Raw genomic sequence first — 26,765 nt, forward strand, 5'->3', positions numbered from 1 at the left:
CACAGACTGAGGAAGCAAGGAGAAGAAGAATTGAGATTAGTAGAAGAAGAATTGAGATTAGTAGTGATCAAGGTAGCAATAAAACTTAATCTTAGACTAATAATGACCCTAATTGGCACAAATAAACACTCAAATGGACAACAGCGCCAAATTGAAACTGACTATTTTTTGTGGTGATGAATGATGTATGGAATGATGACTTATGAATGAATGGATGTCATGGTGTTTCAATTCCCCTTATGCAATTGTAGTATAAGAGGTGTCAATCCAATATGAGTGTTTGTGAACAATCAAGATGTGCATATGAGTCTAAGTCAAGCCAGATGTAAAGGTTGTTTGTCACTAACAATCCTATGATGAAATGGAAAGTGCAGAAAGTAAAACTACAAGAACTAGGAGCTAAATGCAAATGGAACAGAGTGATTATGACAAACAGAAATAGAAACTATAGAAATGCAAATATTGAACTAATGCACGGTAAGTAATGAACAGGATACTAAATGAATGCAACATAAATGCAACTAGGATGAAACAGGACAAACATAAATCATAAACACAAGTTCTGGGTTGGAACTCTAGCAAGCACTCGATCGAGTGGTGATCGAGTGCAGGGTCGAGCTGGACAAATACGCAAAACAGAGCAACACAAGAAAAACAGAGCAATACCAAAACGAATCAAACAACAGGATTTAAGCTAAGAAATCAATAAACAAGGAAGGTCTTGAGGAGGGATTCATGGGCTGGACTAATAATTGAGGTCATCTAACTTGGTCAACAAATCTCAAACAACTTGAGCTAATCTCTAGACATATATTTCTAAGACATGTTTAATCCACTCTCATGGCAAGAAAATATCAAACTCATGCATCTCTAGACTTGTTCTCACAAAGTAAAGAATCTACACAAGCAGACATTAAGCAATATGTCAAAAATCAAACAAGACTTCTAATCTCTTAGCAAGCCTAATGATAGTCTCTAGATCTAGCCTTATCTATGCTCCTTAGACATTGGTATGATGCTAAGAGGCTTGAAATCAGATCCTACCCTCTCAGATATAGGATCAGCATTAAGAACATCTAGCCTAGAAGAGATCTACAACAATCAATCTTGACCAAATCAAACAAACCACAAACACAGCCCAGCCTAACCCATCCTCAAGATCCTAAGCAACTACTCACAAGAACACATGATGAACACCAAAGTCATAAACCCAGAAAATGATGAAACTTGCATGATTAGATAGATAAAGCAAAGATCTACGATATTGAAGAAGGAATCAAACACGAATTCTTAATATCTTGAAAGTTATGGAACCAACAAAATCCAAGAATTCTTTGTTTTCTCCTTTTAAAAGAAGTACAAGATCTATCAAAATAAAAGTGCAAAAGGAATAATTCTAAAAAAGGTAAAAACTAGGTTTTAGACTCTCTAAAAAGCTGGACTCTTTTGGTGGCTGCAGGTACAAGCCTTTATATAGAAAATGTAGTGGAAGCCCTAAAAACGCTAGAAGACAAAATAGTCAGGCGGCTCGACCAACTCGACCTGGTGCTCGGTCGAGTGACCGGTCGAGTTGGCTCCTCTTGTGCTCCTCCCACTCGGTCGAGTCCCTCTCAGCACACGGTCGAGTGTCTGGTCGAGTGGGCAGTCGAGTTGGACTCCGGACCTTGGTTCTTCAGCCTTAGCTCTCTTGCTTTCTCTTCATGATTGCTTCACTTCTCCTCAGCATTGCTTCCATGCTCCTTAAGCTCCAAAATCACCTGTTTATGCATGAAAAGATGCAAATGCAATGCAACTAAACTCTAATGCAAGAACAGTCCTAAAGCTATGCAATAATGGTCAAAATGGATAGCAAAAGATGCAAAAGATGTGAATATATTAAGGGAAAACATGGTAAAATATATGAACATCAATAGCTGTCAGTAAGCCGTCGGAAACACCTATTACTAACAAATTACTGACAGATGGCGTCCGTCGGTTCTAGATTGTCGGAAAAATAAATCTGTCAGAAATTCGTCAGTAATTACCGACGGAATTCTGACAAGCATTTACCGACAGATTACCGACAGTAATAGTAATGGTAAACTGTCGGTAAATCTGTCAGTAACAGCCTGTCGGACAGCCGTTGGAGACGTTTTTGTCGGTAATCCGTCGGTAATTTGCTGTCAGACATCCGTCAGAAATATATTTTCGACGAAATTACTGACAGAACAATATCGGAAAATATCCGCCGAACCAACGGAAAAACTGACGATTTAACGACGGAATTTCGAGAAAGTCCGTCGTTTCCGACAGATTACCGACGACATTTTTTTTTTTCTAAAATAAGAAGAAGAAGACAATTTTTTTTTCTAAAAAAATGAGTGAGAGTATGAGAAGGAGTGGTTCGTTTTTATAGAGAAAGTAAATTTTGTATATGTCCGTACTCTGTCAGTAATCCGTCAGTAATTTTTGAAATTTTCAACGGCTATACAACGGCTACATTAACGGATATATTTACCGACGAATATTTATTTAAACAGCTATAATAAGTTTACGGACGGATTTCCGACGGCTGTAAATTAATACCCGTCGGAAATCTGTCGGTAATTGAATAATATACAAACGACAACAACAACGGATATATTTACCGACGAAATTTCGATGGAAAATACTGACAGTAGTATCTGGTCGGTAATCCGTCGGAAATGTTGATTTACCGATGAAATTCCGACGGAAAATACTGACGGTAATATCTGGTCGGTAATCCGTCGGAAATGTTGACAGATTACTGACGGGTAATGTTTGTCGGTAAATTTCCGACGGAAAACTGACAAATTTTTATGGTGTCAGAAATCGGTCAGTATACCGTCGGTAATTACCGATAGATAGTTGCCCGTCAGAAGTGCCGTCAGTTATGACCTTGTTTTCTTGTAGTGATAATTTGATGTGACTCGATTCTAGCACGACGCACCAGCTTGTTCGGTTACCATTCTGTGATCGGGGGAAACCATAATTTATTTGTTTAACAATAATCATGAAAAGTTTTATATATGTCAGTACATAACTTATTAATAATTATCTTAAATAATGGTATCGCTCGACTTACATTTCTAAGTGATTTAAAAATCATGTTCACAACTTACATCATCTTAAATTAATCACTAGGGTTTCTCACTTGAACATGCAGATATAGCTAGCAAGTGAATATCACTTGAATATGGCTGAACAAATTTAGTTTGAAACTATTAATGTATATAAACAATAAGAATCAAATTAAATTTGTTAGAATTTTTTTTTGTTTTTTTTATTAAATAAAATTGTTAAGAAAATGCTCTATTTCGGTTTTATACTTCAAAAACCGAAAAAGGTCTATTTTAACAAATGTGTTGTTTCATATGATCATCTATCTAGAGCTGAATTGGAAATGAAGTAAATTACTTCAAGTAATAGTAAACTTAAAATGATCTGAAACAGGAGCTTATTCTTCTCATTCAACATCATCATCTTCCACTTCACGTTTTGACTTCATACCAAAGGATTCTTGTTGATTATTGAGCTTTACATTCTGCTTCATTAGAGCGTTGTGGTAAGCTTTGAGATACCGAAATAAACAAATGTATTAAGAGTACCGAAACACAAGACACAAGATGTTACTGTGGGAATCTAAATAAACACAAAGAATGGCATACCTTCAAATTTGCTGCTGCTGCTTCTTCCTGACTAATCTCTCTTCTTTCTACCCTGGTCCGATTCAATCTAGAATCTCCACGTACCCTTGTCGTATTCAATCTTTTCTTTCTAATACGTGCTTCCAATGAAGCCAAAAGACTAGACGATCTTGAAGATGATGACGTTGATGATGCTGGAGCACTTGTAGCTACTTTTGTGTTTTCACTCGATAAACTCGAATCTGAAGGCTTCTTCGGTCCATAACAACTATGTTCAGGTCCAAACCGATGTTTCAAGCAATGATCTATGTCGCAGTCTCGACATTTTATAGTATAAGAGAATGTCAAAACTGCTCCGCACCTTGGAACAGGGCATATCTTCTTCTTCTTAACAGCTTTTTCGTCGTTTGAGTGATCACAAATTGAATTAACATGTTCCTCCCAAGCCACGTTTGGAACTTCTTCAGGGTTTAACCGAACTGCTGTAGAACAAAACGGACAAATAACCACAGTGACATCTCCTCTGTTTCCTTTTGGAGAATCGTGTTTCATATAGCTACGATGATCTAGACAAAGCACCTACAAAAAAAGAGTTTCAAAAAGTCAGATAATATTATTCCTCCCTATATGGCTATATTGATTGATTAGAAATCACATTGTTCCTCTCTACTTAGAAAAACCATGCAACAAAACGTAGAAACTGGCATTGGGAATAAAAAGCGAAGGAAAAAATAAAAAGAAAGAGACCTGGAGGCAGCGATCATATGTGAACGGCAAGAAATCGATCTGCTTGCAAACATCGACGGCGCAGTGTTTCCCCAGATCTGGAAATTGCGGAGTCCCCATCGAAATTAGGGTTTTAACGTTTAGAAAAATTCAACTCTCAAAGCAACAATTTGAACAAGAAGACAAGATCCAGGTACGAGGAACGAAGAGAACTAGCTTAATCAAAATCTCACTGCTTTGACAACTACATCGGTCGAAGAAGAGAATTCACAGGGAGAGAGCGATATATAACGTAGACAAATAATATTCATGGCGTTCGGTTTTTCGGTTTGGTTTTGGTTCGGTTTTTTCGGTTTACGATTTTTTTGGTTTTATAAAAATTGAACCATATAGAAACCATATGTAATTCGGTTTGGTAACGGTTTGGTTTATAGTTTTTTTGGTTTTATCAAAAATGAAACCATATAGAAACCATACGTATAACGGTTTGGTTTGGTTTCGGTTTGGTCCCGGTTTTTAACGGTTATTCCATACTTTAAAAAATAGATAGTTGATACATAACTAAAAAATAAGCATAAAAGTAAAGCCTAAACATAATTCAAAAAAATAGAATCCAAATATAGTTTTGTAAACCCAAATACTTAATTGAAATTTAAACTTTTAATAAGTAAAGCCTATTAAAAAAGAAAAAAATTATTGATATTGTTATACAATATAAATTTATAAGTTGAAAAACTAATTATATCTAATTATCCTAAAATTTTATAAAAAACCAAAAAAACCATTCGGTTTTACGGTTTTTAACCAGACCAAACCTAAACCAAATGGTTAATTAAAATAAAAACCAACCGAATTTTTAGACTTAACCATAACCAAACCAAACCATTTATTTCGGTTTGGTTCGGTTCGGTTTTTCGGATTTCAGTTTTTTTGCCCATCCCTAATTCATTGTTTCGACGACCTTCTTCACCTTTTTTTTTAATTTTATTTTTACCTTTTCTCTTTTTGACAGAGTAACTTCCCAAAAAATAAAACTCAAAATATAACTAAAGCAAGATTAATAATGGCATCTTTTCTCTCTAAAGCCAATCTTGAAGGTGATTTCTGGTTTCTCAACCGCCGTCATCTTAATCTTCCTTTTTCTGCATTGGAGTGTTTTCCGACAAATCTGAGTGTTTTCTGTTTGGATTTTGACGGTTATTGTCTGCGACAGTTAACTGTTGGCAGTTTCTTATCCCCAATTTTGTGGAGGGATAACGGTAAAAAAAACCGTCATGGCTAACCATATATATATATATGTGTCTGTGTGTGTGGGAATCCAATCCTTGGTCTTCACATTTCAAACAATCAATCTTGTCTTTCTTTCACAAACACTACCGTTGTCTCCCAAAATCAGTGATTACATACGGAAGACTCTACATAATCTCGATTTGGTTATCACCGATGTCCCAATCGTCCTACCGCCTGAGTTGTGTGGCAAAGCAATTAATGAGTATCGTTTTTCGTTAATTGTTTGTGTTGTGAACCCGAAGAAACAAAACCTAAGGGCAGTCGTTGGTCAAACACCAAAGATTTAGGGTTTCGCTGAGGCGTGTCAGGGGAGGATACTGGGAGAAGGAAAAGCTCGACCAGACAGCGATTCGGAAATTCTGGGCGTTTGTCTACGGACGCGAGAGAGATTTTCTCTCTTTTGATTCAACCAATCAAAATTCATGCAGCTTAAAGGAATAAAACTGCCAAGTGTTAAAAAGTGAAGGGAGACATAATCATTCATTTTTTTAAGGAATGCCCAATAAGAATTCATGCAAGAATAAAGTGGAGACAGAAAAAGATTCTTTTGCCAAGTGTGGCGCCAAACGTCAAGTGTTGCCAATTTCGCCAAGTGTGGCGCATGAAGATTCCTTCACGCCATTTGTTCGCCCAAGTAGAGAGAAGAGGAGACATTTGACTTCCATGCAACTGCATGCAAACTCGCCCATCTCCCTATATATAGACGCCCACTCCTTCACATTTTCCACCAAGAAGAGAGAAAGAGAAAGAAAGAAGAGAAAGAAGAGAGAAAGAAAAATCACTAAATTCTCTAAGTGTTGCTCTCTCAAGAGGAAGACGTCGGAGCTCTGGACGCCGAGGAGACGCTGTTGAACGCCGAGGGGATGCTGCTGAGATGCGAAAGGAGCGTTGTCTGATCCGCGGTGCTGTGAAGTCCGATCATCAATCTGCTGAGTCACTGTGAGTCTGTGGTAGTTTTGCTTGGGGTTCTGCATGAACTCTAGGGTTCATGTACATACCTATTGCTTGCTGCATTTAGACTAGAATTCATTGTAGAATCAGTTAAGTGTTGCATGCTTAAATTGGTAGGATTCATGCTAGATTCATGTTATCACATAGAATTTATGCTAGGATCACCATGCATGTTGAGAATTGAAGAGAAATGAACCTCATGTTTACATGATGAAATTATGTTTACTTGATGCATTTTTTAGCAATTTGGTTTGCTTAAAATTTGGACCGTAGACTTGCATGCATGATTAATTTGATAGATTTTTATCTGCAATATATTTTTTGCATAAAAATCGGATAGGATGGTTGCATGCATGTAGAACAATCTAATTTGCTTGAATTTTTATTCTTGTTGCTTTTTGATTGTTGTATGATTTCCTTGCTTGATTTTCTTGCTTGAATTGTTTGCTGTAGTATTAGATTCTTAGCGTTTTTACTAACCCTTTGAATTTTGTTTCTCGAGTCGTAGCTAGAATAGAGTGGTCGATCTTCTGCTCCAAGTGTAAAAAGTGACTCGTGGGCTTTATCTCAAGCGGATACCCATGGGACAAGTCGGCGTCTGGCTTGCTACCGGACCGACCGCTGCATGACGATGTAGCAAGTTGATGGCTCATGCTGGTTACCTTTGTGGTTTCAGCATGGGAAGTGGTAAGGAACGGAACAGATTATCGAAGGCCCATAGGTGAAAGAGTCTAGAGTAGTCGAGTTACCTCGTTTTATTCTAGTCGTCTTGTTTGTCGTGTAGGTTGAAGTGTCTAGGTTTATCGAGTCAATTCTTGATTGATCTAACCTTCTTTGCTTGCTTGCTTTTTTATTGATTCCGCTATGTTTCTGCTTGCATAGCTTTGATACTTTGCTTGTTTCCTTGCTTGTTGGGGTAGTCAGGGCGGGGAAAGTAGAATGCATGTCTAGGAGAAAGGAGTACCCAGCTCACTGAGTAATCTTAGATTACTCATGATAAATATTTGTCTTGTAGCAGGCCAAGGATGAGTCTAGAGCTGGAGCAAACATTAGGGTGCTGGATAGGGATTTTTTATGTGTTTTTGTAAAACCCTATATTTTCTGACTATGTATGCTATGGAAGTATCCGACTACCTATGTATATTACTTTGGTAACTTATTTTCAATGTAATAATTTACTATAAGTAATATAATCGGTTTTCGGGGAAATATGACAAGTTGTACATGATACTTGGCCTTGTACGGGCCAACACAACGCGCCAGGCCCCGCGAGGGTTGCAAAGCCTAAGCGAAACCTCGGCCGCGGGCGGAGTCGCGTCCAGGGAGGAATGGTCAGGAAGCTGCAGCTTCCATCCCTCGGTCGTACCACCCGAGTGCGGTTCCCACTGTGGCTTCCCGTGGCTGTACTTGTCCTTGTCCAGGCCTAGGACGGTTCGGAGGCATTACAAGCAGTGGTATCAGAGTGGGTTTAGTACCCGAAGACACTTGGGATTTTCATATGTTTTATCGAGTAAATGCATTGCAAAAACACAATTAGATTCTGGTTGTTTGCTTGTCTAGTTTTGAGTGTAAACCTTAGAATTGACTAGCAACTTACCTGTTCTTGTGGGTTTAGATGTCTTCAGGACATTCAGGTTGCGAGGATGGTTCCAGAGGAGGGTGGCCGAGACATGGGGAACCCGAGCATCACAATGGTTACTTGTCGACCGAATCAGAGAGCAGTAACACACCCATTTATCCAGATACTTGGAGCCTAGAAGGATTACTTGATGAGGATGACGCTAACCTGTTAGTTGAGACCAAACGATCAGAATGCTTAGAAGGGTCGGAAGAGATGGAGGTGAGTCAGGACGATCAGTCAGTTGTGTTAGAGATTGGTGAGCCAAGTCGTATCCAAGTCAGCATGGATGCACAAGGCAAGTTTCAAACTGTCCCAGTCAGAGACTATGGAGAAGAAGATGTTCAAGTCGCGGAGAAGTTACAGCACCTGTTGCTAGACCTTGTGGAGCGCCAGTCCGATGGTACCAACGCTGAGAACTACATGAGGGAACATCCGGAGGTATTTGAAAAGATTCTGAACTACATGAGATACAACCGCCGAACGAAGCTGACGGAGACAAAGTGGTACCAGAGACCGAGAATGAAAGACACTCAAGCGATGAGAACTCTAAGTCCTATTAGCCAACGATTTCGGAGGAAGAACATGTGGAGGTGATCGAAGTGTTGTCAGATGATGAGGATGGTATACCGACCTTAGTGGTTGAAGTGAGGAGTAGCCAGAACAATGTGCCGCAAAACCCAGTACCAGAAGCTGAAGCGAGTATGGAGCCAAGGGAGAATGCTAGTCCAGTACGCAGTCCAGTTCAAGATGTGTCGGAGGAGAATGTACCAGAGCAGATATTTATACCACAGCCAAGAACCAATGCCGGAGAATTTCCAAGACATGGAAGGTGGGATCCGATGATATTGGAGGCGGAACTAAGCAATGAGACATCGCTAAACCGCTTGAGGGAGATAGAGGAAGTACCAAGGGACCCAATGATGAAAATGATAGATTGACTGGCCAACGTAAAGAAACTCAACAGGGAGTTTGTAAGTTTCGAAGAAGGAGAAGGAAGTGCCAAGAGACCAAGGATCTTTGACCAAGGAGAGCAGTCCATGACTCAGCAGCCGAGAGGCCGACTGAGAACTAGAGCCACAGCCCGGAAGAGAGTGCCTACCCAAGTCGTGTTCACCTAAGAGACCGTCCATTTTGCAAGTTGTGTGAAACGGTGGGACACCGATCCAAGTATTGCTGGAAGACACTGTTGCAACGTCCATTGACCATGGAGCATGTTATATGTACCGAGTGTGGGACGTCTGGACACTTTGCTCATAGTTGTCCGGACCAAGTTGTGCAGACCGAAAGGAACCTGATGGACCAAGATGTGCGAGCTGAAGGGAACCCTATGGACCAAGATGGAACTTCATCGTATGCTGCCCCTCCCTCAACCGAGTCTCCCGCTGAACCGCAACCTGATGAGCCGCCTAGGATGTGTGTGTGTCCTTGTAAGGAGTTTAGGGAGCGCCGAACCCAGTAAGATAGTTTGGGAAAAAGGGAAGTATTTCTTTTGGGTTATGTGTAAGGGTCGGATAGGTTTTTCTTTTTGTTTTAACCTCTAGACTTAACCTCTTGAAGTTGTATCTTGTCTAGGTGGATCTAAACCCTGTGAAGGTAGATGTATGGCTAGGTGGACTACTCATTTATTTTCGTTTTGTAAAGTACTTGTGTTAAAGTCCTAGCCGCGGTTATTTATTTGTGTGTTGCTTGCTTATCTCTTCTTGTTTAATTGCTTGCGTTGATTGCTTGAGTTTCTTATAGGTTTGCATAGTTAATTTTTATAATTAGCTTGCAATAGATTAGCATGATTGATTGAGGATTCACATAAGACACCACAAACAAAGCGCAATTAGACAAATTGAAGAACTTCAAGGAAATTCAACCAAGGAGAAGCGAGTCAGTTCAGTAAAACAAGAGAAAGTGCAGCGCGAATCAATCAAAAGAGGGTGCAAGAAAATAATGAATGGTGAAGGAGATAAAGCAATTCTATGCAAAGTGGCAAAAACCAGAGAGGTTCTATCAAACCGAACCTGGTAAACAAACGAATAAGTTAGACAAAGTTTGGAGGACGACCAAGGAGCTCGGGGATGGAGGCAAACGATGAAGATAAAGAAGTTTTTGGCAGGAACTAAGATCATTTGATCAATTCCAATGATTAAACCAATCAAGGACATAAAGGTTATAATATAAGAAGAGGGAGATCAAGCAAACCGAAGTAGAATTTATCGAACAAGGAAGGAGAAGCTAAAGTCATATGGAGTGCGAAGTTAAAGGAGCCAGAGAAGTTAAACCTATAGGAGTACAAAACTAAGAGTCGGAGAACGCAAAATAAATCGCGGGATGAAGGTACAAAAGAGAGAAGTCGGAGTGAACTGGATTATACAACAAAACCCAAGGAGTCTAGAACAAGCTAAAGGATGAGGAGGATCGAGACAAGAGTTAACGGTGTATACAAGCCGCGATACAGTAAGGAGCAATCCTAGTACCCGAAGAAATGAGAAATATGGTGAACCAAATGGATGCTGGAGATGAAGAAGCCTTCCAAAAGCGCTATCCAATGGCGCGAGAGGACCAAACACATGAAGGAGTAGATCAAAATTCCGGAAGATGGTAAAAGATCATTAACGGTGAAGAAAATAAGGAAGTTGGCAGCAAGTCAAGAAGACTCATAAAGACCAAGGAGAGGAGAAGAAGAGAATAGGATCAAATTTTCCAGGAGCATTAAAACGGATATAATAAAACAATGGTAATAACGGTGGTAGTAGGATGAAGACGAAGATGACAAGGAGCATCAGCACCAGATGAAGAGAAGGAGAAGACCTTAGAATTCGAGGACGAGTTCTTTTAAGGGGGGAGAATGTAATGACCCTCACTAAGGGTAAAAATCCAAAGTAAAATTTTGCAGATAAAGACCCGGAAAAGACTTAGAAAGAAGGAGAAGAGAAAAATAAGAAGAACGACCGGAAGAAGTCCGAAGGAAAAATTAACAAGTCGGATAATGGCCAATGACCAATGTCCAAGAGGCTAAAACCAATAAAGAGTCCTAAAGTAAGAAGAAGAAGAATGGCCAAGTCAAAAATCAAAAATAAGCCAAGGTACGATCAAGACTTTGTGTTCCGATCGAAAACCGGCATTTCCACGCAAAAATTACGTATGCGGGATGGAGACGGTACGGACAAGACGGACGTACGCGGGAAGAAGACGGTACGGACAGAAAAGACGCGGGGCATATGTTGTACGGACGCAAGACGGATGCGGTACATACGCAGTGCCGCTGACTCGACCAGACAGCGATCCGGAAATTCTGGGCGTTTGTGAGCGGACGCGAGAGAGATTCTCTCTCTTGATTCAACTAATCAAAATTCATGCAGCTTAAAGGAAGAAGACTGCCAAGTGTTAAAAAGTGAAGGGAGACATAATCATTCTTTTTCTTAAGGAATGTCCAATAGAAATTCATGCAAGAATAAAGTGGAGACAGAAAAAGATTCATTTGCCAAGTGTGGTGCCAAACGCCCGCCAAGTTTTGCACGCCCCTCAGCCAAGTGTTGCCAATTTCGCCAAGTGTGGCGCATGAAGATTCCTTCACGGCATTTGTCCGCCCAAGTAGAGAGAAGAGGAGACATTTGTCTTCCATGCAACTGCATGCAAACTCGCCCATCTCCCTATATATAGACGCCCACTCCTTCACATTTTACACCAAGAGGAGAGAAAGGGAGAGAAAGGAGAGAAAGAAGAGAGAAATAAAAATCACTAAATTATCTAAGTGTTGCTCTCTCAAGAGGAAGACGCCGGAGCTCTGGACACTGAGCAGACGTTGTTGACCACCAAGGGGACGTTGTCCAGACGCGAAGGGAGCGCTGTCTGATCCGCAGTGTAGTGAAGTCCGATTCAATATGCTGAATCACTGTGAGTCTGTGGTACTTTTGCTTGGGGTGCTGCATGAACTCTAGGGTTCATGTACGTACCTATTGCTTGCTGCATTTAAACTAGGATTCATGGTAGAATCAGTTAAGTGTTGCATGCTTAAATTGGTAGGATTCATGCTAGATTCATGTTATCACATAGAATTTATGCTAGGATCACCATGCATGTTGAGAATTGAAGATAAATGAACCTCATGTTTACATGATGAAATTATGTTTACTTGATGCATTTTTTAGCAATTTTGGCTTGCTTAAAATTTGGACCGTAGACTTGCATGCAAGATTAATTTGGTAGATTTTTATCTGCAATATATTTCTTGCATAAAAATCGGATAGTATGGTTGCATGCATGTAGAACAATCTAAGTTGCTTGAATTTTTATTCTTGTTGCTTGTTGATTTTTGCGTGAATTCCTTGCTTGATTTTCTTGCTTGAATTGCTTAATGTAGTACTAAATTCTTTGCGTTTTTAATAACCCTTTGAATTTGTAGTACTTATTTTTAGCTAGTCTCTTGAATTTTGTTTCTCCAGTCGTAGCTAGAATAGAGTGGTCGATCTTCTGTTCCAAGTGTAGAAAGTGTCTCGTGGGCCTTATCTCAAGCGGATACCCATGGGACAAGTCGGCGTCTTGTTTTTTGCGTAGGTTGAAGTGTCTAGGTTTATCGAGTCAATTCTTGATTGATCTAACCTTCTTTGCTTGCTTGCTTGTTTATTGCGTCCGCTATGTTTCGGCTTGCGTAGCTTTGATGCTTTGCTTGTTTCCTAGCTTGATGGGGTAGTCGGGGCGGGGAAAATAGAATGCATGTCTAAGAGAAAGGGGTACCCACCTCACTGAGTAATCTTAAATTACTCATGATAAATATTTGTCTTGCAGGAAGCCTAGGTTGAGTCTAGAGCTGGAGCAAACATTAGGGTGCTGATAGGGATTTTTTATGTGTTTTTGTAAGACCCTATATTTTCTGACTATGTATTCTATGGAAGTATCCGACTATTTATGTCTATTACTTTGGTAACTTATTTCAATGTAATAAATTACTATAAGTAATATAATCGGGTTTCGGGGAAATATGACAAGTTGTACATGATACTTGGCCTTGTCCGGCCCAACACAATCCGCCAGGCGCCGCGAGGGTTGCAAAGCCTAAGCGAAACCTTGGCCTCGGGTGGAGTCGCGTCCAGGGAGGACTGGTCGGGAAGCTGCAGGTTTCATCCCTCGGCCGGACCACCCGGGTGCAGTTCCAACTGTGACATCCTGTGGCTGTCCTTGTCCTTGTTCGGGCCTAGGGCGGTTCGGGGGCGTTACAGCCATGCCCAATGATACTTCACCAAAATATATGCTTCTAGCCAAATTCTGGTCTCACCAATTGATTTTAGAGATTTCCCACCCACAGTAAATCCTGAGATAAATACTGCATTGACAAAAGACTTCACCAGTGAGGAAATTTATGCATCTTTATCTTCAATAGGAGACGACATGGCACCAGGACCAGACGGACTAACAGCTCGATTCTATAAACACTATTGGAATATCATTGGAGCAGACATTGTAACAGAGGTCAAGGAGTTTTTTGAAACATCCTACATGAAATTAGGTTTGAATCATACAAATATTTGCATGATACCAAAGATAACATATCATGTTAGCCTCACTGATTATAGACCAATAACTCTATGTAATGTGTTGTACAAAATAATATCCAAGTGTTTGGTAAACAGACTAAAAAAATCATCAAGACTCCATTGTCTCCAACACACAAGCAGCCTTTATACCATGTCGTTTAATAACAAATAATGTCTTGATAGCACATTAGGTTATGCACTCTTTAAAATTTCGAAAGAGAGTATCACAAAATTACATGGCAATCAAAACTGATGTCACCATGGCTTATGATCGAGTATAATGAAATTTCTTGGAAGTCTCATTGCGCTTGTTTGGATTTAATGATAATTGGATCTCATGGAGAATGGCTTATGTGTGATTCGTTAGCTACTCTGTCTTGGTTAATGGCTCACCTCATGGTATGGTCATTCTAGAAAGAGGAATAAGACAGGGAGACCCTCTCTCCCCTTATCTCTTTATACTTTGTGCAGATATAATGAGCCACCTAATCCGAACTAGAGTTCAATGTGGAGACATCAAAGGCTTTAAAGTTGGAAATGTGGTTCCTGCAATTAGCCAACTGCAGTTTGCAGATGATTGACTTTTCTTTTGCCAAGCCAATGCTAGAAAATGCAAAGCAATAAAAGAGGCTTTCGATGTCTATGAATACTACTTTGGCCAGAAGATTAACAAAAGCAAGTCAGTGATAACTTTTGGATCACATATACATGGTTCGACTCAGGCTCACCTCAAACAAATCCTAGATATCCCAAATCAAGGCGGTGGAGGGAAATATATTGGGTTACCATAACAATTTGGTCGAAAAAAATCAGATATGTTCAGCTATATAGTAGACAAAGTGAGACAACAAGCATCTTCCTGGAGCACTAAAAGACTGTCTCAAGCCGGCAAGGAAATAATGCTAAAATCGGTTACTTTAGCAATGCATGTATACTCTATGTCATGCTTTAAACTACTGATTGGTATTGTATCAGAGATAGACTCAGTACTCCAAAAATTCTGGTGGAAAAAAACAATAGTGAAAGAGGAATTCTATGGATTGCTTGGCAATGACTCCAATGTTCAAGAATAGAAGGGGGACTAGGTTTTAAAAATTTGTCAAAATTTAATGATGCCCTCCTAGCAAAACAAGCTAGGAGACTAATACAATTTTCAGATTCTCTTTTTGTAAGAATCATGAAAGCAATATATTACCGAGATGATCATATTCTTGATGCCAAAACAAGATCAAACCAATCGTATGGATGGGCGTCAATAATAGAAGGTCTCCAAATCATAAAACAGGGCTCAAGATACCTTATAGCTGATGGAGCCTCCATTCGTGTGAACATAGAAAATGTCATTCCTACGTACCACTCCACCACAGCCTATTCATAGTAACTCCAATGATGGAAACTTCTTGGTTAAAGATCTCATATCAACCTCAGGAGCACATCGTTTTTGGAATGATGACAAACTGACAACTTAAATCCAACATGATTAGCATGATCGTATTAAGACTTTGTACCTATGTAACGCCCCGACTGCCACCTCTTAGTGGATCCCATCTCCAATCCCAGTCCATGGGCCCACTTTCTTTAATGGGCCTCATGTCCTCTCACTAGGCCCATGAGTCCATCTATATTAGACGGTCGGTTTGCTACGTCCGGAAGATTTTAAAGAATTGTTACCGTCCCTAAAAATTACCACATGAACTTTCCCTGTGTTTTGTCCTCACTCACATAGTTCCGACAATCACTTCCCGGAAGGTCATCCATCCTCAGACTACTCCAGCTCAAGCACGTTTAACTCTAGAGTTCTCTCAAGACTCTTGACCCAAAAGATAAGTACACTTTGATGACATAGGTGGCCAAATCAATTCTTTTAAACCTCTTCGCAAGTCTCTGAAACTGGGGTGTCACAATTCACCCCCACTAACATATCACAATGTCCTCGGTGCGCACCAAGACTGTCACCCCCGACGGTGTGAGCACACTCGACTCCACAGTCGCTCTGATACCACTTGTATCGCCCTGACTGCCACTTCTTAGTGGGCCCATGTCCAGTCCCAGTCCATGGGCCCACTTTCCTTAATGGGCCTCACGTCCTCTCACTACGTCCGTGAGCCCATCTATATCCGACGGTCGGTTTGCTATGTCCGGTAGATTTTAAAGACTTGTTACCATCCCTACAAATTACCACATGATCTTTCCATGTGTTTTGTCCTCACTCGCACAGTTCCGATAATCACTTCCCGGAATGTCACCCATCATGAGACTACTCTAGCACAAGCACGCTTAACTCTAGAGTTCTCTCAGGACCCTTGACCGAAAAGATAAGTGCACTTTGATGACATAGGTACCAAATCAATTCTTTTAAACCTCTCCGCAAGTCTCTGAAACCGGGGTGTCAGAACCTACCAATAGTTCCCAAACCAGATAGAGTGGTTTGGCATTACTCTAGTTGAGGAGAGTATACTGTGCGATCTGGTTACTGGTTAAGTATGCACAATCAGGAAATGCATTTGGTACAACCACCAATCCCTCATGGTTCTGTTACTCTCAAAAACAGAATTTGGAAACTAAAAATTCTTCCAAAAATAAAACATTTCTTTTGGCGGATGTTATCAAAAGCATTACCAACAATAACAAGGTTTAATACACGCGGAAAAAACCTTGACCCTATGTGTCCCCGATGTTTCCAATCTGATGAAACAATAGAACACATTCTCTTCTATTGTACGCATGCAAGACAAACATGGGAACTTGAAAATATTCCAATGGAGATTCTGTTAGACATGAATTACGATTGCGAATCCATACTCACTGCATTTTTAGATATGGATTATACAGATGAAGTCAATGCAAAAACTCAATTTCTACCTCTTTGGTTACTATGACATTTATGGAAGTTAAGAAACAAGTTTATTTTTGATAGTATCACTGATCAACCAAGGATATTAGTTCAACGAGCTCAAAATGATGTTCAGGACTGGCTTTTCCACAATACATCAAACACATCACCTCCTACAAACCAAGTCCAGGATTAAATCAAATGGAGAAGACCAATGATAACTCTGTATAAATGTAACTATGATCCGGCTTTTGATCAACATACTAACCAAGTCATCAAAGGCTGGATCATAAGAAATGGAGATGGTATATCAAAAGGATAGGGATCCATAAAGCTAGGAACAACAACAGCTCCTCTCGAAGCGGAAGCAAAAGCTCTTTTGTCTGCTATGCAATATTCATGGATCAAAGGTTTCACATCAATTTGTTTTGAAAGGATTGTCAATTACTTTCCAAAATACTCAACAATCAACACCTTGAAATCTCAATTGACGTAATTATTCAGGACATTAGATTATGGGCTACACGCTTCAATAATGTTGTTTTTAGTTTTACTAAAAGATGTGGTAACGAAGTTGCACATCTCCTTGCAAAACATGGTTGCCTTCATTGTAATTTTTACTGTGACATTTCATGTGCTCCTATTTGGCTTCACAAACAATTGTACCTGGATTACCAAAATTCATTAATAGAATTTCTTTTCGATAAAAAAATTAATAATAAAAAAATAAAACCCAAAAAAATACTTAATTTTTTTTATTTGACAGAAAAACACATATACTAATTTATTACTGATATATATAAATTTATTACTGATATAAATACATATATTAATTTATTACTGATAGAAAATTAGGGATTAACTTAATTAACTATGTTTTTTTAATTGAGAAATTGAAAATGGAACTAATCTAATTGTATAGATATTTGTTTTTGAATATGATTAGAAACTCGATTATCTTGAATGATTTAACATTAAAATGAATCATTCGAAAAAAAGAGTTTTTAAGAGAATTTAAAAATTAACCATTTTTTTTTTGCCAACAAAATAACCATTTTCTAATAGCATATTAAAAAAAAGCCTCTACTTAAAAGAAATTTGATAGTTACAAAAAAATATGTTTCGGGCTAAAAAAAAGTTAAGAGAAAAAATTAAAAATTTTGAGAATGACGGAAAAGAAAAATTAGAGACGGGAGAAAGACATGGACAGTAGCAGATGATACGATAGGACACAACACAACACATCCACTTTACTCGCAACCACAAAAAACGATAAAACCCAACAACAACAAAAAAAAAGAAAAACTTCTTCACTGCTCACGACACGCCATTGAACAAGAGGAAGAAGAAGAAGAAGAAGACTATGCTTCTCTTGCAACCTCCTCCACTGGTCTCATCTCGATTTCACCCTCTCCACTTCCTCACTCACCACCACCACCACCACCACCATCACCGCGTCTCCCAACCGCCAATCTCAGCCTTCTCTGCAACCGCCTCTGTTTCTTCACCATCATCTTCTTCTTCTTCTTCTTCTTCTTCTTCTTCTTACTTCTCTTCATGGAATGGTTTAGATACAAATGAAGAATCCGATGACGAATTCACCTCCGAGGTTCACCGTCGCTACGACTTCTCTCCGCTTCTAAAATTCCTATCCAGATTCGGACCAGTCGAGTTAGTTTTGGATTCGGAATCCAAATCAGAAACATCGCCAGAATCGCTCGAACCGGTGGAGTTCGAGCTCGCCGAGTCATACAGAGCTGTACCAGCACCATACTGGCACTCGTTGATTAAATCTTTATCCTTATCGACGTCATCTCTCGGTTTAGCTTACGCAGTCGTCTCATGGCTACAAAAACATAACCTCTGTTTCTCCTATGAGCTTCTCTACTCAATTCTCATCCACGCGCTTGGCCGTTCCGACAAGCTTTACGAGGCGTTTCTTCTTTCTCAGAAACAAACCTTAACACCTCTGACATACAATGCCTTGATTGGTGCTTGTGCTCGGAACAATGATATCGAAAAGGCTCTTAATTTGATCTCTAGGATGCGTCAAGATGGTTACCAATCCGATTTTGTCAACTATAGTTTAGTGATTCAGTCCTTGACGCGCAGCAACAAGATTGATTCAGTTATGTTGCAGAGGTTGTATAAAGAGATTGAAAGAGATAAGCTTGAGCTTGATGTGCAGCTTGTTAATGATATTATCATGGGTTTTGCTAAATCTGGTGACCCTTCTCGGGCTTTGCAGCTTCTTGGTATGGCTCAAGCCACCGGGTTGAGCGCCAAAACTGCTACTCTTGTCTCGATTATTTCGGCGTTGGCGAATTCCGGAAGGACTCTGGAGGCTGAAGCTTTGTTTGAGGAGCTGAGACAGAGCGGGATAAAACCAAGAACCAAAGCTTACAATGCGTTGCTTAAAGGGTATGTGAAGACAGGTCCTTTGAAAGATGCAGAGTCGATGGTTTCGGAGATGGAGAAGAGAGGTGTTTCGCCTGATGAACATACCTATAGTCTCCTCATTGATGCATATGTGAATGCAGGTAGATGGGAAAGCGCGAGAATTGTATTGAAAGAGATGGAAGCTGGTGATGTACAGCCTAACTCTTTTGTTTTCAGCAGACTCTTAGCAGGTTACCGCGATAGAGGCGAGTGGCAGAAGACATTTCAAGTTCTCAAGGAGATGAAGAGCATCGGTGTTAAACCCGATAGACAGTTTTACAACGTGGTTATTGATACCTTTGGGAAGTTTAACTGTCTTGATCATGCAATGACGACTTTTGATAGAATGTTAAGTGAAGGGATTGAACCCGATAGAGTGACTTGGAACTCGCTTATCGATTGCCATTGTAAGCATGGAAGGCACATAGTAGCAGAAGAGATGTTTGAGTCAATGGAGAGGCGAGGGTGCTTTCCTTGTGCTACGACTTATAACATCATGATCAATAGTTATGGAGATCAAGAAAGATGGGATGACATGAAAAGATTGTTGGGAAAGATGAAGAGCCAAGGGATACTGCCTAACGTTGTGACACACACAACACTCGTTGACGTTTATGGCAAATCGGGGAGGTTTAATGATGCGATAGAGTGCTTGGAAGAGATGAAGTCAGTTGGGCTGAAACCATCATCAACCATGTACAACGCCCTCATCAATGCCTATGCACAAAGGGTATTAAGACTCGTGTCCACGAGATATCCAGTAAGAGGATCATCTTTTGATACCTAATAATTTCTTTATGTGCCAGGGTTTATCGGAGCTAGCTGTGAATGCATTTAGAGTGATGACATCAGATGGATTAAAGCCGAGTTTATTGGCTCTCAATTCCCTCATCAATGCCTTCGGTGAGGATAGAAGAGATGCTGAAGCCTTTGCCGTGTTGCAGTACATGAAAGAAAACGTAACTAACTTCTCTTGGCTAAAACCTTTTGAACCCATCTTAATGAACTACTTACTGACCAACCTATCTCTCACAAAACAATTGCAGGGGGTAAAACCGGACGTGGTCACATACACAACACTCATGAAAGCTCTCATTCGTGTTGATAAGTTCCAGAAGGTGTGAATCTTTGATTTTGGTTGATAGGGGAATATACCCATAAGTAGGATTTGACATTTCAAGATTTGATGATTTTACAGGTTCCGGGTGTTTACGAAGAGATGATCATGTCAGGCTGCAAACCAGATAGAAAAGCTAGATCCATGTTACGGTCAGCTCTAAGATACATGAAGCAGACGTTAAAAGCCTCATAGAAACATAAGGGAACAATGCTAAGGTTTTATCTTGAGCTCAAGTGATCAATTTATCTCGAGCTTCTGAACATATCTCACGAGATGAGGACAGAGATGTAACGACACAGACCACACATATCACACGAGGAAGTCTTTGATACAAATCCTCACATTTCTCTGTCTATGTAAAGATTCAACCTGTACAAATATATAACTGTTGTTGACCATATTTGGATACGGCTACTGTCTGTACTTCAAAGATCATGTAGGAAGTAATACGTTGGAAATTCTAAACCAAAGCTTCTTTACTTAAGAATCAATCTCAAATCCAAAGAATTATGTTCGTCTTTCATGAGACACAACATTCCTAACTGAGGAATACAAGTTTTGCAACCAAAAAAATTACTAACTTACAAGGGTTAATTAAATGAGAGCTTCCTCCAAATGTTTTATGGCATGACATTGACAGGTATGGAGTTTCTACTATACTTGCTTTTAGCAATCCTGGAACAGAACATGAATATCAGAAGTACCGAGGACAACATGAAGAGCCTGAAGTATGTTTTGATCTCCTGCATTCCGACATCGATGACTTCCATGTTTTTCCCATATCTGTTCTTCCTTTCCACCAAGTAGCCGTCCAAATACTCGTCTATAGACACCCATTTATCTGCAGCCTTGGAACTGTTTCCGTCTAAGTGGAGCGGTCCCAGTTGGAATATTGTGAAGAATGCAGCAGACCAGTCATTGAGAACTCTCTGAGTAACAACAGCAAGCAAAGTTGTGAGTTTTCTTGAGAAATTGATCTCTATAGATCAATACTGAGAATAATCATACAATTCAAAACAGTACCTTAAAATTGGGTAGATCAACCGGGTTAAACATTTTAAAGCAATCTCTTGAAGCGGTCTGGTTATCCCCATAGATCTGGCAGTGAAAGAAATAATTATCAAAATATGCGACACATGTTTTCATGAGAGTGTCAGAGCGTAGATAGCTTCCGTCGCACAAACCTCAAAGGTGAATGCCATTGGTGCCTTTACAACATCATAGATATAATCTGTAGCTGTACCATGTGCCAGGTACCTAAAGTCCAGAAAACAGTTTAAATAGCGTGCTTAAGGTTTAACTTTCAGGAGTAAACGATGTAGCATTGAAGTTTCTGAAAATATTTCATAAAAAGTCTTGAGGAAAGAGACAAACCCTACAGAGCCACCACCAGACCCAATCATGCAGCGGTTTTGACAATGAAATTTATTCAATTTTTCAAGTAAGGTCCTCATCTTCTGCGTCGGCAATCCTTCTGGGGTTATGTTTTTGTGGTCATAAGGCATAAAGAGAGCCTGAAAACATATGGAATCAGATCAAAACCGCTACAAAGAGAGCCTCAAAACATAACAAAGACCAGAACAAGATTTGGTTGTTATAAAATTTACAAAATGTGAACAAAAGCATGAGAATCAGAACCAAACTTCTCAACAAATACATAATAACGAACAGATCAAGATTATCTTGTTATACAATTTACGGAATGTGAAAATTCAAGCAATCCATCATTCACTCATAAATTCCAACGGAAGTTTTGACCTTTATTCCCATGCTAAAAAAGTTGGAATGTATAGCTAAATTGCAGAAGAGAAACATCACCTCCATTCCAGAATGCACGTTTATCCATATGTGAGGATCAAAAGATATAGCTAGCTTCCGCATTATTTGAGCTTCAGGCTCACTAAACGGACCAGTTCCTGGATTCTCTTCAGATGGATCATAATCCTGGAAAATTCCAAAAACAAACAAAAAGGACCAAGTACCGTTACAAATTAACAAAGGATCTTCAAGGAGATAAAAATGTGCACTAAAAGGAATCAGTACCTTTTCTTTCTTGCCCCAGTCAACACCCCAATTTCTGTTCAGGTCAACTCCTCTTCCTGTGATTTACGGATATGATCAAAGATGAAATGCTAAACAAAACGCATTAATAACTAACCATGTATTGGAGAGACAAAAAGATAGTAACCATTTCTGCGTTCACAAAGATCTCCAGATTCAACACGTTTGCGACCATTCGGGTTTTCTATAGGAACCATCTGACCCAAAAAAAAAAAAAAAACAGTAGCATCTTGTGTATAAGTGAATTTCTCAAATACCACAAAGATGAAAATGAGTCTGCACGGATCATCTAACACACACTCACCTTTACGACTAGCTTGTCAAGGGTGCTGTTAAGGGCTGCTCCGTTCTTCTTTGGTAAGAACTGTTCTTCGCTCAAAATTGACAAAATACGAAAAGCAAGTTCAGAGGTGATAAGCTCTCTCCCATGCTGCCCAAAAGTCTGGAAGAAAAGGAATCATCTGTCAAAAACACACATGTATTACCCAAAAATTATGAAGAAACTTCACCTATATAATAAGTATTTTCATGTTAAACCAACAACTGACTTCATAAAAGTAACAGTACAGTCTTAACTGAATAGCTTGGACAGGGATACAAAAAGGCAACTTACAAGAAGGATCCTAAAGTTTGACCTGTCATCGCTATCTCTACCACCACGACAATAAGTAACCACGTTAACCTCTGCATTGTAGCCTTTGTTCCCCGATTTAATCATCTCAATCTATGAAACAAAATATTTACTCAAAAAATGTACTGAAAAAACAACAGAGAGTAAAAATAGAAGACAATGGCACTAACCGAGAGCTTATCTGGATGTCGATGTACCAACGAATTTATCTGCTCCATCAAATCATCACTGCAAGTCGGACATAGAGGCAAAACTTATCATCTCCTAAACTCTCCTTTAGCCAAAAGGTTCTCACTTTACCAAATGGGCAAAGACCCTTTTCATTCTAATTAGTAACTAATAGTTGAAGAGGCAAAACTAACTCTATCGAGAGACGAAAATACTTCAAAAATTCACCTGGAGTGGTAGAGATCCCAGTTGATGGGAGTAACATAAGACGAGTCAGAAGGATTAGTTTCGCCGAAAACGAGTAACAACAATGGTGGGAGAAAGATCGCGTAATGAATTAGCCGCCGACGCATGGCCGCTGCTTTGAGAGAGAGGAAGGGACGAGAGAGATGGGAAGAAACGTATCTCTTCTTTAAGATTTGTTGAAGCTTCGTAGGGTTTGTTTGATGTCATATCTCATATCTTCTTCTTCAGTGGAATCGAACAAAAACACTAAGAAACAGAGAAGTAGATCTAAAGGAGTTTTATGACAACAGAAAAAAAGATCTAAAGGAGTTTTGAGTCTGAGGTTGGCCAGATCGGGCTTGTATCTTCCGTCTTTGTCTTTATTTTTTTATCTACTTTTCTTTGCTATATCATCAAAATGATCTAAGCAACTTAATAAAAAAATAACAAATTAATAAATACTATAACTAAATAAGAAAAATAACAAATATTCGAAACTAACATAATACTTTTTTTTTATTGAAATCATCCTGTAAAATATGATCGTAATAATATTATATATTAATAATTAAATAAATTACATATATATATATATATGTTAATATAATAATGTATGATTTAAAATTTTGATTTTTTTTATAAAGCTTATATCTATAAAACAATTGTTATGTTTTATTTTCAATAGATGATATAAAATACTCTATAACATATCATAAAAATAGCTAATTTTAAAAAAAAATCTATATATGCATCATTTTTATTTAATAGTTTTATAAGTTATAAAATACGACAACTGATATTATTATTCATAAATTTGAATTTTTGTATGACATATATATAAGTGAATTTGTTTGTAGTATTTATAATTTATTTGTCAATAATGTTTTTTAAATATTACTAATTCAATTCTAAAATTATAAAATTTATAACATCCAAACTCTAATCTTATTTTGCTAAAATTATCTCAATTCATAATTTTTAATAATTTAAAAAATTAAAATATATATCTATAAATAATAATTATTAATTTATATTATAGAATAATAAATATTAATTTGCAGATAAATTAATGTCACTATAAATTAATAAAATGACATAGTCTCGACAATATTAATTTGTAGAGGTTTTCTTGTATAAGAGAATAGACTACTTTATTAGATATAAAGATTACAATATCTTATTATATATAGAGGTTAAAAAGGGAACCTAAGTTTAATTTAATAACAATTAAATCTTTAATTTACATATCTCTTACACATCTCTTCAAGATGGAGGGAGCTCTAATCTTATTTGTATATCTCTTACACTCGCCCTCAAATGTTTTAAGGAGATTTTTTTCTCATAATTAATTTAATATTTACATGGTTAAGAATTCATGTGAAAGTTCAACCACTAGGGTGATTATCAAAAACACTATATTGGATCAGATTGTGGTAATTGACCGCAATGGTTGTGTCACGATGACTCTCTATACATGCTAATTTTTCTATTGGTTGGTCAAAATAGATTTTGAAAAAGAACCAAATAACATAATAGTTAATGTAATATTTTTTTCTTTGGGTTGTTTGCCATGAACAAAAGTAGCCTATCAGGTTGAGTATCTCCAATTTAGAATCTCTCAAAAATATCATTTATAGTCATTAATTTGTATCAAATTACACATTTAATATCAAAATTTGACTATGTGACCAATTAAAAAATTTGACCAGTTCAAAATTTAGTAAGTGAATTTTTTTCAATTTAAAAGAAAACAGATCAAATTATACAAAGATATTATTAGTCAACCAAAATCAACATAATTTTAATTTGACTTACTTTTAAAGTAATATTTTCAGTGAAGAATCCGAGCTGTGTTGGCAAAAAATAAAATTATTTAAATGGTAGTTTTTTTCCTATTGACTAATCATAATTCAAAAAAGTTTTATATCTAAAAATTAACAAAAAGTTATTTTCAGTTAACCTTTATAAAAAAATCCACGAATGCACTAGCTTGTCTTGTCCGAACAAGGTAAGTTATTTAATAAAAAAAAATGTTTTTTTTTCTGAATAAAGAATTATGTTCGAAAAACGGTTTTATATGGAAAAAAATCCTTCCATTTGAATCTAAACCAATCTTAGCCGTTAGATTAAAAAAAAATACAACCGTTAGAGCTACGAGCCGCTCCTCCTCTCATCATAAACCTTGAGAAAGAAAAAAATCTCATAAAAAAAGCTGTCAAAGATCTGTTTCTCTCTCTCTCTCTCTCTACTCTATATTCAGAATTTTGAAAATCTCTGGTAGGGTTTTTTTTTGTTTTTTTTAGCGATGTCGAGGATGAGATCTCTCCTGAAACCACCGCTTCCAAAATCTCCGATCCGTCTCCGATCACGTCAAGTCTTCCTCCACTCATCTCTCCAAACACCAGGTATGTATTATTCCATAATTAATTTCTCCGGTCTATTTTTCGATTCAATCTCCGAGAACTTTAGAACTGATTCGACTCCTTCTTCCCCTTCGAATTCTAGGTTCGCAGAAGCAGGGAAGGCGATTGAGTGATGTAGATCTAAAACCTAAACCCCAAATCGAATACTCATCAATCTCTAAAGAGATACATGCTTTAGCCAAGATGGTTAAGGACGAGTTTGTGGAAGCAGAAGAGGAACGCAAAAAGCCGAATCTGAAGAGCTTGGCTGCGAATTCGGTTCCGGTATTCGAGAGAGGGAGGTTTTACGAGGAGTATTCAGCTAAGAGGAACGAGCGATTGAGGAGGAAGAAGAAAGGAGAAGAAGCTGTTGTTGAAGGAACTCCTTATCATCTTGGTGTGAATCATGAGCCGATGACGAATAAGAGAAGAGGAACCTCGGCTAAGAAGAAGAATGTGGTGGTCTCTATGGGTGAGACTAGTGCTACGCCTAGGTATTCGTTGAGGAGTATGACTAAGGAGAATAGGAAGCCACCGCTTCCGGTTAATGTCGCTGTAAGTGCAATTAAGAGTGTCGTTACTACTACTCGCAGGGGTAGGAGAATCTGAAAGCCTCAGTGTTTGTTGTTGTTGTTGTTGTTGTTTCTTCTTTTGTGGATTTCGATTAGATCCAAAATGATATTTTTTTCTTTAGGGGGGATGTTTTTTTTGTTTTCTGGATTACTGATACATTCAGATAAGCTTTATTATCTACAGATGTTTTTTTTTTTTTTTTTTGTACTCTCATCATCGAATGCTTTTTGAGTTATCTTACTTGGATAGCTTGCTTTCAATTGGGTTTTACTCATCATTATAGATTGATTGTGTTTGTGTCGAAATGGAACAGAATCTTATAGAATTAGCTAAAACACTCTTGCTTTGTCGTACAAGTAGTGAGTTATGTTAGTATCTTTCATGTCTAAACGTTGTTACTCAAGACAGGGGATAAAGGCTATTGTAATATTCATTGTCTTCAATAATATAATTTCGACATGTCTAAGAACGTGTAAGCTTAAGCGCTAGAAAAAGGTACAAGAAGCGCTCCCAAAGACTGTGATGTCTTTCAGGCTTGGAAAGGTTGATATGGAGG

General features: G+C 38.4%; 4 protein-coding genes and 1 long non-coding RNA gene across 7 annotated transcripts; 3 read left to right on the forward strand and 2 right to left on the reverse strand.

Annotated features, from left to right (window-relative positions):
• Window positions 1–3,267: 3,267 nt before the first annotated feature.
• Window positions 3,268–4,624, reverse strand: LOC104725227 (zinc finger AN1 and C2H2 domain-containing stress-associated protein 13). Its single transcript, XM_087476422.1, has 2 exons — window positions 4,395–4,624; window positions 3,268–4,226 (listed from the first exon to the last, which is right to left on the reverse strand). Exons 1-2 carry the CDS (start codon window positions 4,491–4,493, stop codon window positions 3,630–3,632), a joined length of 696 nt encoding a protein of 231 aa, XP_087332548.1. The 5' UTR covers window positions 4,494–4,624; the 3' UTR covers window positions 3,268–3,629.
• A 1,765-nt stretch (window positions 4,625–6,389) lies between these two features.
• Window positions 6,390–17,212, forward strand: LOC147934942 (uncharacterized). The gene is made up of 3 exons (XR_015570981.1): window positions 6,390–6,602; window positions 8,230–12,120; window positions 13,012–17,212. It is a non-coding gene; the product is annotated as an uncharacterized LOC147934942 (long non-coding RNA).
• A 546-nt stretch (window positions 17,213–17,758) lies between these two features.
• Window positions 17,759–20,633, forward strand: LOC104725229 (uncharacterized). 2 transcript variants are annotated; one of them, XR_015571820.1, is made up of 5 exons: window positions 17,823–19,130; window positions 19,210–19,759; window positions 19,836–19,988; window positions 20,076–20,147; window positions 20,228–20,633. XR_015571820.1 is itself a non-coding variant. In XM_010443855.3 (4 exons), exons 1-4 carry the CDS (start codon window positions 17,954–17,956, stop codon window positions 20,339–20,341), a joined length of 2,145 nt encoding a protein of 714 aa, XP_010442157.1. In that variant the 5' UTR covers window positions 17,759–17,953; the 3' UTR covers window positions 20,342–20,633. The 2 variants fall into 2 exon arrangements, 1 of the variants encoding a protein (XP_010442157.1); XM_010443855.3 differs by having other exon boundaries at window positions 17,759–19,759.
• Window positions 20,608–23,663, reverse strand: LOC104725228 (uncharacterized). 2 transcript variants are annotated; one of them, XM_010443853.3, is made up of 11 exons: window positions 23,238–23,663; window positions 23,012–23,069; window positions 22,824–22,934; window positions 22,515–22,652; window positions 22,338–22,407; window positions 22,193–22,248; window positions 21,968–22,093; window positions 21,524–21,663; window positions 21,334–21,406; window positions 21,173–21,247; window positions 20,608–21,078 (listed from the first exon to the last, which is right to left on the reverse strand). In XM_010443853.3, exons 1-11 carry the CDS (start codon window positions 23,360–23,362, stop codon window positions 20,770–20,772), a joined length of 1,281 nt encoding a protein of 426 aa, XP_010442155.1. In that variant the 5' UTR covers window positions 23,363–23,663; the 3' UTR covers window positions 20,608–20,769. The 2 variants fall into 2 exon arrangements, with proteins under 2 accessions (XP_010442155.1, XP_087330153.1); XM_087474027.1 differs by having other exon boundaries at window positions 22,515–22,671; window positions 23,238–23,616.
• A 1,676-nt stretch (window positions 23,664–25,339) lies between these two features.
• Window positions 25,340–26,514, forward strand: LOC104725230 (uncharacterized). The gene is made up of 2 exons (XM_010443856.3): window positions 25,340–25,639; window positions 25,740–26,514. Exons 1-2 carry the CDS (start codon window positions 25,540–25,542, stop codon window positions 26,243–26,245), a joined length of 606 nt encoding a protein of 201 aa, XP_010442158.1. The 5' UTR covers window positions 25,340–25,539; the 3' UTR covers window positions 26,246–26,514.
• Window positions 26,515–26,765: the final 251 nt, after the last annotated feature.

The sequence above is a fragment of the Camelina sativa genome, chromosome 11 (assembly GCF_030686135.1).
Source record: "Camelina sativa cultivar CO46 ecotype springtype chromosome 11, ASM3068613v1".
Taxonomy (NCBI): Eukaryota; Viridiplantae; Streptophyta; class Magnoliopsida; order Brassicales; family Brassicaceae; genus Camelina; species Camelina sativa.